The sequence below is a fragment of the Salmo salar genome, chromosome 13 (assembly GCF_965601325.2).
Source record: "Salmo salar chromosome 13, fSalSal1, whole genome shotgun sequence".
Classification (NCBI taxonomy): domain Eukaryota; kingdom Metazoa; phylum Chordata; class Actinopteri; order Salmoniformes; family Salmonidae; genus Salmo; species Salmo salar.
In genome coordinates this window covers 101,973,044-101,988,930 of record NC_138303.1, presented here as the reverse complement: position 1 = coordinate 101,988,930, position 15,887 = coordinate 101,973,044, and the positions used below count along the sequence as shown (strand labels likewise).

At 41.0% G+C, this 15,887-nt stretch overlaps 1 protein-coding gene and 1 long non-coding RNA gene across 3 annotated transcripts; one reads left to right on the top strand and one right to left on the bottom strand.

Moving 5' to 3' along the window:
- Positions 1–6,748: 6,748 nt before the first annotated feature.
- LOC106568401 (Golgi phosphoprotein 3) lies at positions 6,749–12,020 on the top strand. 2 transcript variants are annotated; one of them, XM_014138712.3, is made up of 5 exons: positions 6,749–6,878; positions 7,020–7,223; positions 7,769–7,900; positions 9,610–9,724; positions 9,946–12,020. In XM_014138712.3, exons 2-5 carry the CDS (start codon positions 7,020–7,022, stop codon positions 10,368–10,370), a joined length of 876 nt encoding a protein of 291 aa, XP_013994187.1. In that variant the 5' UTR covers positions 6,749–6,878; the 3' UTR covers positions 10,371–12,020. The 2 variants fall into 2 exon arrangements, with proteins under 2 accessions (XP_013994187.1, XP_013994186.1); XM_014138711.3 differs by having other exon boundaries at positions 6,814–7,223.
- A 161-nt stretch (positions 12,021–12,181) lies between these two features.
- LOC106568403 (uncharacterized) lies at positions 12,182–15,854 on the bottom strand. Its single transcript, XR_006758412.2, has 2 exons — positions 12,978–15,854; positions 12,182–12,850 (listed from the first exon to the last, which is right to left on the bottom strand). It is a non-coding gene; the product is annotated as an uncharacterized LOC106568403 (long non-coding RNA).
- Positions 15,855–15,887: the final 33 nt, after the last annotated feature.

The following is a 15,887-nucleotide window of genomic DNA, read 5'->3' as shown; positions in this document are numbered from 1 at the left end:
CCCTGGTGTTGCACACACCATGCTGGCATTGCAAACACCACGCTCTACCAACTGAGCCACAGGGTATATGGAGGCAAGTTTGCTTAGATGTTGAAATTAAAATTGCTCAGCTTGTGTGCTAAACCAGCCACTGCACGAAGACCAACCACTTCAACCACTTGAACTACCACCAAGACCCTGCATTAAACTAGGTATTGACTTAGTGGGGCCGATCCACAATGAATACATACTTACCATAATTGACTATTACACCTCTTACCCAGAAGCTGATGTCATATGTGACATATCTTCAAGTACAGTGTCTGCAGAGATGCTGAACATTTTCGCAGGCGTTGGATACCCCCTAGAAGGTTACAGATAATGGTAGATAATTCGTTGGACAGACTTTTGAAAAACTGTTGACAGTGTGTGAAATCAAACACATTAGAGCATCGCCATATTATCTGAAGAGCAATGTGAAAATCGAGAGATTCCATCAATATCTGAAGAAAGCCAAAAGTGAGGGGAAGAGCGGGAAAGAGGAGCTTCCAAAGATTATTTTAGTTTATCGCTGTTGTAATGCTTTTCCAACAGTCTTGAAGGAGTTCCCATATATGCTGAGCACTTGTAGGCTGCTTTCATCCGACTCATCCCAAACCATCTCAATTTGGTTGAGGTCGGTGATTGTGGAGGCCAGGTCATCTGATGCAGCACTCCACTACTCTCCTTCTTGGTAAAATATCCCTTACACAGCCTGGGGGTGTGTGGGGTCATTGTCCTGTTGAAAAACAAATTATAGTCCCACTACGCGCAAACCAGATGGGATGGCGTATTGCTGCAGAATGCTGTGGTAGTCATGCTGGTTAAGTTTGCCTTGAATTCTAAATAAATCACAGACAGTGTCACCAGCAAAGCACCCCCACACCATAACACCTCCTCCTCCATGGTTTACGATGGGAAATACACATGCGGAGATCATCCGTTCACCCACACTGAGTATCAGAAAAACACAGTGGTTGGAACCAATAATCTCCAATTTTGACTCCAGACCAAAGGACAAGTTTCCACCGGTCTAATGTCCATTGCTCGTGATTCTAGGCCTAAGCAAATCTCTTCTTATTATTGGTGTCCTTTAGTAGTGGTTTCTTTGCAGCAATTCGACCATGAAGGCCTGATTCAAACAGTCTCCTCTGAACAGTTGATGTTGAGATGTGTCTGTTACTTGAACTCTGTGAAGCATTTATTTGGGCTGCAATTTCTGAGGCTGGTAACTCTAATGAACGTATCCTCTGCAGCAGAGGTAACTCTGGGTCTTCCATTCCTGTGGCGGGCCTCATGAGAGCCAGTTTCATCATAGCGCTGGATGGTTTTTGCAACTGCACTTGAACTCAAGTTCTTGACATTTTTGGTATTGACTGACCTTCATGTCTTAAAGTAATGATGGACTGTCATTTCTCTTTGCTTATTTGAGCTGTTCTTGCCATAATATGGACTTCGTCTTTTACCAAATACGGTTTTCTTCTGTATACCCCCCTTACCTTGTCACAACACAACTGATTGGCTCAAACACATTAAGAAGGAAAGAAATTCCACAAATTAACTTTTTAGAAGGCACACCTGTTAATTGAAATACATTCCAGGTGACAACCTCATGAAGCTGGTTGAGAAAATGCCAAGAATGTGCAAAGCTGTCATCAAGGCAAAGGGTGGCTATTTGAAGAATCTCAAATGTAAAATATATTTAGATTTGTATAACACTTTTTTAGTTACTACATGATTCCATATGTGTTATCTCATAGTTTTGATGTCTTCATTATTATTCTACAATGTAGAAAATAGTAAAAATAAAGAAAAACCCTTGAATGAGAAGGTGTTCTAAAACTTTTGATCGGAAGTGTATATGTTGAATGTAAAAGAAAATAATTTTATGTGTAAGCTATTGTAACAGTAATGTTAGAAACAGGAATCAAATGTTATTGCTAAAGTTGTGGACTTTAAATCTAACTAGGGAAGGGATTTAGAATAGTGATTGGACTATCACAAGATTACCTACTTCTTATAGTTATGAAGACAGGTCTAGAACAAGAGAATCAAAATGGCTTTGAACTGTGAGACCTAGAAGAGTATTAGTTGTTATTAAAGCGAATTAAACTTCTTTAATTCAACAACACAACAGATGCGTTCCTTATGTTTCCAAAGCCGCACCGAGAGAATTATTTATTTCAGCTTTAATTTCTTTCATCACATTCCCAGTGGGTCAGAAGTTTACATACACTCAATTAGTACTTGGTCGCATTGCCTTTAAATTCTTTAACTTGGGTCAAATGTTTCAGGTAGCCTTCCACAAGCTTCCCACAATAAGATGGGTGAATTTTGGCCCATTCCTCCTGACTGAGCTGGTGTAACTGAGTCAGGTTTGACCAGAGGACATTTCTCCAAAAAGTACGATCTTTGTCCCCATGTGCAGTTGCAAACCGTAGTCTGGCTTTTTTATGGCGGTTTTGGAGTTGTGGCTTCATCCTTGCTGAGCGGCCTTTCAGGTTATGTCGATATAGGACTCGTTTTACTGTGGAAATAGATACTTTTGTACCTGTTTCCTCCAACATCTTCACAAGGTCCTTTGCTGTTGTTCTGGGATTGATTTTCACTTTTCGCACCAAAGTATGTTCATCTCTAGGAGACAGAACGCGTCTCCTTCCTGAGCGGTATGACAGATGCGTGGTCCCATGGTGTTTATACTTGCGTAGTATTGTCTGTACAGATGAACGTGGTACCTTCAGGCATTTGGAAATTGCTCCCAAGGATGAACCAGACTTGTGGAGGTCTACAATTTTTTTTCTGAGGTTTTGCCTGATTTCTTTTGATTTTCCCATGATGTCAAGCAAAGAGGCACTGAGTTTGAAGGTAGGCCTGGAAATACATCCACAGGTACACCTACAATTGACACAAATGATGTGAATTAGCCTATCAGAAGCTTCTAAAGCCATGACATCATTTTCTAGAATTTTCCAAACTGTTTAAGGCACAGTCAACTTACTGTATGTAAACTTCTGACCCACTGGAACTGTGATACAGTGAATTATAAGTGAAATAATCTGTATGTAAACAATTGTTGGAAACATTATTTGTGTCATGCACAAAGTAGATTTGCCAAAACTATAGTTTGTTAATAAGAAATTTATGGAGTGGTTTAAAAACAAGTTTTAATGACTCCAACCTAAGTGTATGTATACTTCCGACTTCAACTGTATATCCCCCCAATAGAATCCCCATACTTTAACGATGACAGCTTCTCCATCCTAGAGGAGGAGATCAACAATTTCCAGGTCCAGGGACATGTCTGTGGCGACGTATAGTCTGTGGCGACGTCAATTCCAGAACTAGACAAGAACCTGACACTCTCAGCACACAGGGGGACAAACACCTACCTGGAGCTGACAGTATTCCCTCCCAAATATGCCCCCTTAGACACAACTATGACAAAACAACCAACAAAAACGGGTCCTAACTCCTGCAGCTCTGTCGCACGCTGGGTCTGTACATAGTCAATGGTAGGCTTTGAGGAAACTCCTATGGTAGGTACACCTACAGCTCGTCCCTTGGCAGTAGTACTGTAGATTACTAAATCATTGAGCTCAACCCAGTATCTCTCAGAGCATTCACAGTCAACCCACTGACACCCTTATCAGATCACAGCAAAATCACAGCCTAGTTTTTTAAACCTTTATTTAACTAGGCAAGTCAGTTAAGAACAAATTCTTATTTTCAATGATGGCCTAGGAACAGTGGGTTAAGTGCCTTGTTCAGGGGCAGAATGACATATTTTTACTTTGTCAGCTCGGGGATTCGATCGTGCTACCTTTTGTTTACTAGTCTAACGCGCTAACCCATCGCCCATCTGTACTTGAACAGAGCAATACTCAACCACGAGGCATCAAAGCCAAATAAATTGCACAATATTAAGAAATGCTATAGATGGAAGGAAAGTAGTGTAGAAACCTACCAAAAAACAATTAGGCAACAACAAATTCAATACGTTTTAGATAACTTCCTGGACAAAACATTTCACTGTAATAGTGAAGGTGTAAACTTGGCAGTAGAAAGCCTAAACAATAAATTTGACCTCTCAGCTTCCCTATCGAACCTAAAAATGTCAAGCAGACAACCTAAGAAAATTAACAACAATGACAAATGGTTTGATGAAGAATGCAAAGAATGAAAGAAATTGAGAAACCTATCCAACCAAAAACATAGAGACCCAGAAAACCTGAGCCTACGCCTTCACTATGGTGAATCACTAAAACAATACAGAAATACACTACGGAAAAAGAAGGAACAGCATGTCAGAAATCAGCGCAATGTAACTGAAGAATCCATAGAATCTAACCACATCTGGGAAAATGTGAAAACTCTACACAAACAACAATATGAAGAGTTATCTATCCAAAACTGAGAAATATGGATGAACTACTTCTCCAATCTTTTTGGCCCTATAACAAAGAACAAACAGCAAAAACATATACATGATCAAATACAAATATTAGAATCAACAATTTAAGACTACCAGAACCCACTGCATTATCCAATTACATTGAATGAACTACAGGACAAAATACAAACCTTCCAACCCAAAAAGGCCTGTGGGGTTGATGGTATCCAAAACGAAATGATGAAATATACAGACCACAGATTCCAATTGGCTATACTTAAACTCTTTAACATCATCTTCAGCTCTGGTATCTCCCCCAATATTTGGAACCAAGGACTGATCACCCTAATCCACAAAAGTGGAGACAAACTTGACCCCAATAACTACCGTGGGATATGCATCAACAGCAACCTTGGGAAAATCCTCTGCAGTATCATTAACAGCAGATTTGTACATTTCCTCAGCGAAAACAATATACTGAGCAAATGTCAAATTGGCTTTTTACCAAATTACCTTACGACAGACCACGTATTCACCCTGCACACCGTAATTGACAAACAAACAAACCAAACAAAGGAAAAGTCTTCTCATGCTTTGTTGATTTCAAAAAAGCTTGCGACTCTATTTGGCATGAGGGTCTGCTATACAAATTGATAGAAAGTGGTATTGGGAGAAAAACATACAACATTATAAAATGCTTGTACACAAACAACAAGTGTGCGGTTAAAATTGGCAAAAACACACATTTATTTTCATAGGGCTGGGGAGTGAGACAGGGATGCAGCTTAAGCCCCACCATCTTCAACATATATATCAACAAATTGGCGAGGGCACTAGAATGGTCTGCAGCACCCGGCCTCACCCTATTAGAATCTGAAGTCAAATGTCTACTGTTTTCTGATGATCTGGTGCTTCTCTCCCGAGTCAAGGAGGGCCTACAGCAGCACCTAGATCTTCTGCACAGATTCTGTAATACCTGGGCCCTGACAGTAAATCTCAGTAAGACAAAAATTATGGTGTTCCAAAAAAGGTCAAATTGCCAGGACCACGAATACAAATTCCATCTAGACACCGTTGCCCTAGATCACACAAAAAAATGATACACACCTCAGCCTAAACATCAGTGCCACAGGTAGGTTCCACAAAGCTGTGAACGATCTGAGAGACAAGGTAAGTAGAGCCTTCTATGTTATCAAAAGGAACATCAAATGTAACATACCAATTAGGATCTGGCAAAAAATACTTGAATTGGTTATAGAACCCATTGCCCTTTATGGTTGTGAGGTCTGGGGTAAGGTCAACAACCAAGAATTCAAAGTATGGCACAAACACCAAATTGAGACTCTGCATGCATAATTATGCACAAATATCCTCTGTGTGCAACGTAAAACACCAAATAATGCATGCAGAGCAGAATTAGGCCGATACACGCTAATTATCAAAATCCAGAAAAGAGCCGTTGAATTCTACAACCACCTAAAAGGAAGCGATTCCCAAACCTTTCATAACAAAGCCATCACCTACAGAGAAATTAACCTGGAGAAGAGCCCCCTAAGCAGGCTGGTCCTGGGGCTCTGTTCACAAACAAAAACAGACCCCCCCCAGGACAGCAACACAATTTGACGCAAATTTAAGGAAATCTTTTACTATGTACAGACTCAGTGAGCATAGCCTTGCTATTGAGAAAGGCCGCCAAAGGCAGACCTGGCTCTCAAGAGAAGACAGGCTATGTGTACACTGCCCACAAAATGAGGTGGAAACTGAGATGCATTTCCTAACCTCCTGACAAATGCATGACCATGTTAGAGACACATATTTCCCTCAGATTACACAGATCCACAAAGAATTCAAAAACAAATCCATTGTTGATAAACTCCCATATCTATTGGGTGAAATACCACAGTGTGCAATCACAGCAGCAAGATTTGTGACCTGTTGCCGCAAGAAAAGGGTAACCAGTGAAGAACAAACACCATTGTAAATACAACCTATATTTATGTTTATTTATTTTCCCTTTTGTACTTTAACTATTTGCACATCATTACAAAAGTGTATATAGAAATAATATGACATTTGAAATGTCTTTATTATTTTGGAACTTTTGTGAGTGTAATGTTAATTTGGTATTGTTTATTTCACTTTTTGTTTATTATCTATTTCATTTGCTTTAGCAATGTAAACATGTGTTTCCCAAGCCAATAAAGACCCTTAAATTGAAATTGAATTGAGAGAGTGAGAGTGAGAGTGAGAGTGAGAGTGAGAGAGAGAGAGAGAGAGAGAGAGAGAGAGAAAGAAAGCCCCTGAAATTGAGAGAGAGAGAGAGCGAGAGAGAGAGAGAGAGAGAGAGAGAGAAAGAAAGCCCCTTAAATTGAAATTGAGAGAGAGATAGAGAATATCCTCATCGGACGTCATCACTTGTCGCCATATTGGTTCAGGAAGTTGAAAGTATCAAAGTAGGAATCTGTTGCAGGTTTGCTGCTGTATTTATTCTAATATTCACTTGACACCACAGTTTACGATCAGCCGTGTTCATTTATGCATCGGAAACCCTAAAACCATCTTGAGGTACCGAAATCATTTGTATTTATCTGTTGTTTGGACGTGCATCCAGATGACTTCCCTAACACAGCGAAGTTCGGGCCTTGTGCAGAGGAGGACCGAGGCCTCTCGTAATGCAGCCGCCGACAAGGAGAGGGGGTCCGAGGATGAGGACTACGAGCCACGCCAAGAGGAAGAGGACGAGAAGGGAGACTCTAAAGAAACTCGACTGACGTTGATGGAAGAAGTGTTGCTGTTGGGATTGAAAGATCGAGAGGTATGTTAGCTAGCTATTGTCGTTAGCCTGTTGTGCTAGCGAGCTGAGCTAGCTTGCTAAAGTTAGCTGGTTTGTTTACGTTCTAACCAGCTAACGTTCACTAGTTAGCTAACATAATAATGTGTTATTCTTACATTTAGGTAGTTAACTAACATTACTAGCTATATTGTCATGTAATATTCAACATTACAAACTGAAGGATATCAAACGTGTTACTTTGTGGCGTGTCACTTGCAGTGGCGGTTCTAGACCATTTCAACTGGGGGGGGCCAAGCTGGGGCCAGTTGTTCTGTTAGAGCGGCCAATTACATTAGACGTTATTGTTGTCATATCGTTTTCTTCACTGCATTGCAGGCAAAAGACCATGTTCATAATCATCATCATTGCCACTGTCTAATAACGGATGTAAAAACGAACGATAGCAAAAATGAGTTATGTAAAAATTATTTCATTCTCCACATTTAGGGGGGCCACAAGGGGGTCCAAAATTGTTGTCACAGGGGCCCTGTGAAGCAATAGGACTCATTACAATTTTTTTCCAACAGGGATACACTTCCTTCTGGAATGACTGCATTTCTTCTGGTCTTCGAGGGTGTATGGTCATTGAACTGGCTTTGAGAGGAAGACTGCAGCTAGAGGCTTGTGGCATGAGGAGGAAAAGTCTGTTGGCCAGAAAGGTGAGCACTCACAAGTTTCAAACATTCTATTAAAACACACTGATAAACTTGGTCGCCTGCCAAACAGCCAGACTTCAGTCTTCACCCGACGATGATAATAGGGCTGTCCCGAACTCGTCATACTTGTATTTGTAATTCTATCCGTTTACCACACTTGATAGGATACTTGTAATTGGATTTACTTGCGATCGGAAAACCTATAAGTGCGGTAAAGCGCTATCGCTCAGTGTTTCTGATGTTCCTTCACTCATTCACACATCGTTCACAATCCCGACATCTGAGAGGCACATGACTTACTTTCATAGTCCTAATTATCAACAAAATAGGTTCATAAATAATGCATGGCTGGCTACTGCTGCCTGCATTTATTTCTTACGATTTAGTTGGCTCGTCCTAGAAGCCTAGGCTACATTTCACTTTCGAGAGGAGCAAAACTTATCCCAACTTGTAGCCTTTGTCACATTTCTACAATCAAAATGAACCAATTACATTGGTCATTTTATCTTCCAATGATCTGTCGCTCAAAAAAACATGTCTGGGAGAAATAATAATAGCAAGCATGCACTGGCATAGCTCACGGCATAACGACAAATAAGTATTCTTCAGCAATGGAATAGCCTATGCGGACAGACAAAGAAGCCCACTAAACAACACCAAGTAGACAGAGAAACAACCATATGGCGGTATAAAGTAAAACTAAATTGATAGCTAGAACAACAATGACTAGCTATGGATTGTGATTCTCCAGTCCAAACAGTTTGATTCCTAAGGTGAGTGAGTGTAAGGGAACCTTGAGTGTGTGTCTGAGGAATTAAGGGGCGGGAGAGCAGCTTCACCAATGCAATTGAGTTGACGGATAAAGTAATAACCAATGGCAAAAACTTCCATGATATGGCCTCAGAAAAGTCGACAGAAAATATAACTAGATAGCTAGACACTTTTCTTCTAGCTATCAATCTATGGATTTTGAATCACAATGTTTGGAGAGAGTTGTGCCTGACTACGAGTGAGTGAAATTTGGGAGCTGTAGCGTGTGTGCGAGAGACGTATCTGTCTGGGAAAACGAGAGAGGCTTTTTCTAATCCAATCATGGCCAACACCTGTCCGTGTCTTTACTGACACCAGAATCAGCCTGTTGAGGCAGTATTCGGCATGGTTTGAGTGACATGAGAAATTCTGGCTTTTAGCAGCTTTCTCCGATTACGGAAAATGACATTGTTTCCGGCAAATTCCTCATGTCCGTATTGATACTCGTTTTGTCAGAATACTCGGCACTCTCCTAGACAATAACAACTCTGATCTGGAGTGGGAGGGGTCAGAGTCCAAAATGTCAATTCGGGCATGCCAATTGATGGAATGTCTAAGCTTTGATTGGCAGCTGTGAGTCGTTGCTGATGCATGTCAAATCATACAATGCCTGGATGGGTATTTTAAGTATCAGCTAATCACATGATATGTTATAGCAGTCTGGTGCCCGACGGCACAGTCGATGACGTGGCACGCAACCATTGGTTGATACATGAGACATCTGAGCAGGGCAACCCGGCCTTGGCCTTCTGTTTGTTTATGCTGACGAGGTTGTCTGACGTGTGTTTTACGTGTTGCAATGTTTGGAGGACTAGCAGTGTATGCCAACACTAGCGGTGTAAACCTATGTGTGTTTATCCCAGTGTTTGTGACCTTTTTAAAACGGGTTTATTTTTGGTCAGGTGATCTGTAAGTCGGACGCTCCTACAGGAGACGTGTTGCTGGACGAGGCCCTGAAGCATATCAAAGAGACCCAGCCCCCAGAGACAGTTCAGAGCTGGATAGAGCTGCTGAGCGGTGAGCAGAAATGGATTCCCCCCGTCCTTCTCCCGTTCTCTTAAATCTCTCTGTTTATTTTACTGGCTTTCTTCATTCTCATGTAGATTTGATTCAATACATTTGACAGGTGCACTAACTGTGCCCCCTCCTTTCCTTCTCCCCTTCCCAGTCCATTTTAAACCTAATATCTTTGTTTTATATATAATATAGGCCATTTACGATTTTGACTTGATGTTCAGGTGAGACGTGGAACCCATTGAAGCTGCACTACCAGCTGAGGAATGTCCGCGAGCGCCTGGCCAAGAATCTTGTGGAAAAGGGCGTTCTGACCACGGAGAAACAGAACTTCCTCCTCTTCGACATGACCACACACCCGCTGACCAACGACACCATTAAACAGCGGCTGGTCAAGAAAGTCCAGGAGTCCGTCTTGGACAAGTGGGTGAACGACCCGGGGCGCTTCGACAAGCGTGTGCTGGCCCTGATCTTCCTGGCCCACTCTTCAGACGTGCTGGAGAACGCCTTCGCCCCGTTGCTGGACGAACAGTATGACCTGGCCATGAAGAGGGTACGTCTGCTGCTGGACCTGGAGCCAGAGGCAGAGAGCACCAAGGCCAGCTCCAACGAGCTGCTGTGGGCCGTGGTGGCCGCCTTCACCAAATGAAGCCCTACCGGAAACAAACAGACGGAACTTTAAAAAACACTACAGACCTATGGGGCTCAGAACTCCCATGTTCTGATATGATGATGGAGATGGCAGAGATGATTAAGATCAGAGGGCGGCTTTCCCTCTGTATTGAGACAGGGCAGTTACCCCTGTCCTCTACCTGGCCAGTTGGTTGACATCCAGTACCCTGTGGGTGTCTCCCAAATGGCACCCTATTCCCTATATGGCTCTGGTCAAAAGTAGTGCACTACATAGCGAATCGGGTGCCATTTGGCACGTGGCCTTTCTGTTCACTGTGAGACCTTGTGTAACCTTGAGCACTTGCGTCAGTAGCTGGCACCCACACAGGTCTCTGTTCTTCCATTTAGAAGGGACTTTAAAACTGCTAGGCCTTGCTTGACCACCATGGCCCAGACCTACCACCATGGCCCAGACCTACCACCATAATCATCTGACCTGATATGATGACCTATGACCTACCAGAGGACCTAATGATGACCTAAGACCTACCAGAGGACCTGATATGATCGTACAGAACATTATTTGTCTTTTGCGTTAGTCACTTTGTGGAGGGTGCATTCTACACAAGTTCCTAGACATGACCTATAGACATCGTGTCGTTTTATCTTGCTAATAAATGTTAACCATCTCCAAACCATTTTGCACATTCAACAAGGGATCTGGAAGAGTTTACTATTTGTAAAAAAAAAAAACGAACAGAAAAAATATTGGAACGTTTTATTCCAAGCACCATTTATTTTGTTCAGGGCACCAAACAATACATGATTTATTCCTGTTCAGTTTTCCTTCCTGTCCCTCACCATGTACTAAAGTGTTGTAGCTTGTGAATGCCATCAGTTTCAGACTATTCTCTGTAACTCTTATCATCCTATTGCAGATATCCAGACATTGCATGTCTCCTCTTAACAGGCAAACTGGTTTTGGGTGTTCATGTGTGCAAAGTCATATTTTGAAGAGGTACAGTCTCAAGAAATTCTCTCAAATTGGACAAATATCTTTGTCCTTTAGTTAGTGTATTGAAAAATGATATTGGCATATGACTGGATAGGAGGGGAAGCTTCTCCTAAATCAGGCTAATTGTATTTTATATGGCTTAAAGTGTCCCTATCTGGCAGTATAATCTTAACGCTTTTGATTTTATGCCATAATATGTATTTTATTTTCCATTGATACATTTTTATTGCTTTAATATAATTCACATTTCATTCAGATTTAGTTGGTCGTCATCAATGGTTTGGGCTTTTTCTTTCCTCTTCTATGCCTGTCTGTTAGTTGTGCTGTTCATGACTCAGTAAGTAGGAGTTGCCCCCAACCACTGACACGGGGTCAGATACTATTTGATCCCCATAATGGTTAACGTTAGGACAGGCGGTAGGGTTATCTGATCCTAGATCTGTTGTTAGGGGTAACTTCTACCTTGAGCATTTGACTCATCTGGAGGCTGTAAAGACCAAGTATGGTGTAGGGATCGGATGGGGATGATGATTATATGGTATGGAGGAACTGATTATGTAGAATTTGATAAATGAATGTACAGCGTAATAAATGAAAGGGTGTTCTCTATACTTCTGTAGGCTTTTTTTTTACTTCACAATAAAGGATAGATATTTTAAGTGCCTGAATATAGCACTGTGTAGCTCTCCTGTCATTCTTATCTGCCCTTTTTGTATCACAATTCCCTGATAAATGAATTTGATTATTTCTATATCATATACACCACTTAGCTGAAACGGCCTACTATCTGACTGTGACATTATTGAACAACAAATACAGATCATTTCAAAATATTGCAGATTTTGAAAACAACTTTTAATCGCTCTTGGCACAATTCATTAAAACAAAATGAATGTAAGCCTCACATAAGGCATCAGAGCACTTCAAAGTCATGTGTCCATGATCCAAAACATATCCCCAACAACTGATAATCCTCCTTTGTCATCGTACTTTCTTGTAGGATCGGTCCTGTCAGCTCTGGTTCCCATGTTCGCGTTTGACATCCATGTGAATGGCTGCCCATCGGGCTACCAAATGTCCCAACGACAAACCAACAGAGGTCCACTGGTTTTGCCATTACACAATGTTACCGATCCTTTTCACTCTCCATTAACATGGTGGGGAGGTGAGCACTGGACACTTTGCCATTAAATATTGGATTGTGGGGCAGGTCCAGGCAGACGATCCTCTTCACTTCATCTCAGGTGGCCGCAAATGCACCTCTGAACGACCAGGCGGGACTGCTGCACAGCTACCAAAACCGCGGACTGAGATAGAATAGTATCTTCTTGTTTCCGTGATCTTCACTGAGTGGGTTGAACTCCCACACTTGACTTTGATCATATTCTTGTAATGTTTTGTCAATATTTCCAATAATTTGGATCTCCAGTCCAGGGTGTCACTAGCGAGGACATCTCCAACTTTACGCAGCTGATGCGCACAGTCCAGAATGACAGTTAGATCTGGAGAGAAGAGAAAGTCATAGTTTAGTCAAGCAATTAAACATAGGACAATGTCTCATTTGTGGTAAAATCTTATATTCAATAGCAATTTTAAACAAAACTATCAAATTAGCTGTTGCATAATTACCTTGCCCAGTCATATTGATTTGCGTTTGCTTTCTGTTTCTTTGTTGAGCTCTTCAAGAGTTCTGTTTGTACTTGTGGTACAGAGTAGACTGAGTATCCAAACGTGTTCAGCTGTGTATGGCTTGTCAGTCAGTGAGAGTCTTCTGCTAATGTTAGAAGTTCACTCCATTATATAGCCTTAATGATGGTGATGTAAGTTGTGGATCCCCCCTGTGCTAGTCCCGCCTCCCAATCACCTGCTGTTTTTACAGTCATTTTCAAACCTATGTAGTTAGACATGTCCTTACAGATTGAACTGAAATCAGATAGGCAGCTGCCTATCATTGTAGGCTAATTCCCTGGGAAGGAACACAGTGATATGTCCTTGTTTGCATGGAATCAAATTGTGCTATTGTTATTCCATTTGTACAGTGAACTTCAGTCAACGGTTACCATAGCAAAATATTTTTGTTTGCGAATAGAGCAGACCACTGACTCACCACATCCTAAAGCTATTGCTTAGGCTACATACATACAGTATATTCTATTTTTAGTAATACATATTATATAATTGGTCATTTGTGGGGTGGGCCTAGAAAAAAAGCATGCATCCAAAAACACATTTTTGAGATTCCCTTGGCCCTCACTGACAATGGGTGCCCAAAGACCCAAGTTAAGGTTCATAAGGACCAGAGATACTAACACTATTTATACTATTTTGTGGAATAAAAATATCCTCATAAATATCTGAAGCATTGATGCATAAAATACTAGACAGTTATATCCTTATAATAATAGAACATATCAATTAGGGATATTCTCTTGGCCTCCATCTGAAAGTTAATTGGCCCAGTGCACTTTGCACAGCAGCAAGCAACAGTCCATAAAGTGTGTGATAGGTGATGCTATGTGTACAGATATGTTAAGTGTACACCACACCTGCAATCAATACTATGCTGGCTTAGGACATGTTATTTGATTGATATTTTTTGGATTGGGAGAGAGCTTGCACACTTACATAAACCAGTCATAAAAATGTGTTGGTTTGCTCAAAGTACAATCGGAGTTCATAATTAGAACACAGGACAGGAACATCTGTCAACAGTTCACCTGTGATTGAAACATACGTCAAATGATGAAGTGACAAATGACAATGAATAAAGCTAGATTGATTGTGCAACATTGACAAGTGTTTCTAAGAAATGCAGGTGCATTTGAGGAATAATTGTTGTCCCTATAATGAAAATTACAGAGCATCAGTTGACCTTACTATATTGAGTTTGACCTTTCTGGAGGTTAATTTTAGGGTACGTTGTGCTAACTTTCATGGGTTAACAAACAATGTCTAATATGTGTCAAAGTCCTGCATCTGCACCAGATTCAGAACTGATTTGAAGATAATTTCCCTCTGAGTGTCCTTATATCCCTGGCCATAATAGCTACAGCAGTGGTGACTAACATGTTGTGGCTTGTCCTGGGTGTGCCTAACAGATGTGGGCCAGTACTGTACAGTTCTGCTGTGAGTGCACCTGCTGTCAGCTGACTCTTGGGTCCAATTTATTAGTGCACCCTATAGCAAAGCATTTTGGAAAGGAAAATGAAAACAATGGTTTCTTATTGGACAAGTTCAGGTAGTCCCTCCCTGTTTCATTCCATTTACCTTTCCGTTTGGTGCCAGTACTGTACAGTTCTGCTGTGAGTGCACCTGCTGTCAGCTGACTCTTGGGTCCAATTTATTAGTGCACCCTATAGCAAAGCATTTTGGAAAGGAAAATGAAAACAATGGTTTCTTATTGGACAAGTTCAGGTAGTCCCTCCCTGTTTCATTCCATTTACCTTTCCGTTTGGTGCCGGGTGAATATGACCCTTGGTTGAATCCAGAGGCTCAGAATGACACGTTACAAGGAACTTGTAAACGGAATTATAAAACGCAAATGTTATGTTCTCTTCCCCTAAGGTTACCAACGTACTTTGACCTGTCCTTAACATTGTGCCAAGGAAGATTTTATAGGATGTTTTCATATTAGGGCCTCACAATGTGGAGCAATTGTATGCTTCTGTTTACAAATCGCGTCACCTTTAACCTACTCTCAACAATAACATCCTTTCTTCCAAAAATGGAACCTTCAGCTGTATAATGAACCAATAGATAAATTAACCCTTAATGTTGACCTGATGCAAAGGAAATTAGTTGGATATAGACCTATCAGATAGTACAGTGTCTAGGCCTAGTTCACAGAACCTAAAACAACTCTTACAAGCATTGATATAATACATTATTATTTTGATATTTTAGTGATTGCTAAAATGTATGCATTTCTTTCTTTGGAACTGTTGTCAAATTTACTATCAATACAGATGCTTTCTGTATGCATGTATTTTATTTAATAGCATAAAGACTGTAAATGTGGCTTTAAAAGGGGGCAATATGAATTTGCAACTTCCCTTTTTGGACTTTTAAATTCATGATATTGTAGGAAACGGGCAAACGGCAGGGAAGCAAACCCGGGTCACTAGTGTGAAAGGCAAACACCCTATGCATCGCACGAATAGGGTTACCCCAGTTGTGGGAATTGTATATCGAGCATCACTACAATTTAACCCATAGATTTTTGGAAGAATTAACTTATAAATGCCTCATGAACTGTCTTACCCTATCAGAAACCAAGATATTATCTTGTTTTACTCCAATGTTTGCAAACAATGCAATTGTAAACAAACACTGTATAGCCTCAAAACGTGGTATATACTATAATTTGTATATTGTGTATGGTAAGTAAATCCTTGCATCCATAGCTCTGTCAATGAATTTGAGTGGTTACTGGTTACATTTCTCTAGAAACATCCCTCAGCTATTTACCTAAACAGCGGCGCGGTGTTGCTTTAAACCGCAGATTGCCACTTTAAAATTAGGAACACAGCCTAACTGTGA

Bases quoted from the DNA above. Each gene is read 5' to 3' on its own strand.
- LOC106568401 (XM_014138712.3), top strand. From the start codon at position 7,020: ATGACTTCCCTAACACAGCGAAGTTCGGGCCTTGTGCAGAGGAGGACC. The intron at 7,224-7,768 runs GTATGTTAGCTA...TTTTTCCAACAG, and splicing joins TGGGATTGAAAGATCGAGAG to GGATACACTTCCTTCTGGAA. The intron at 7,901-9,609 runs GTGAGCACTCAC...ATTTTTGGTCAG, and splicing joins AAAGTCTGTTGGCCAGAAAG to GTGATCTGTAAGTCGGACGC.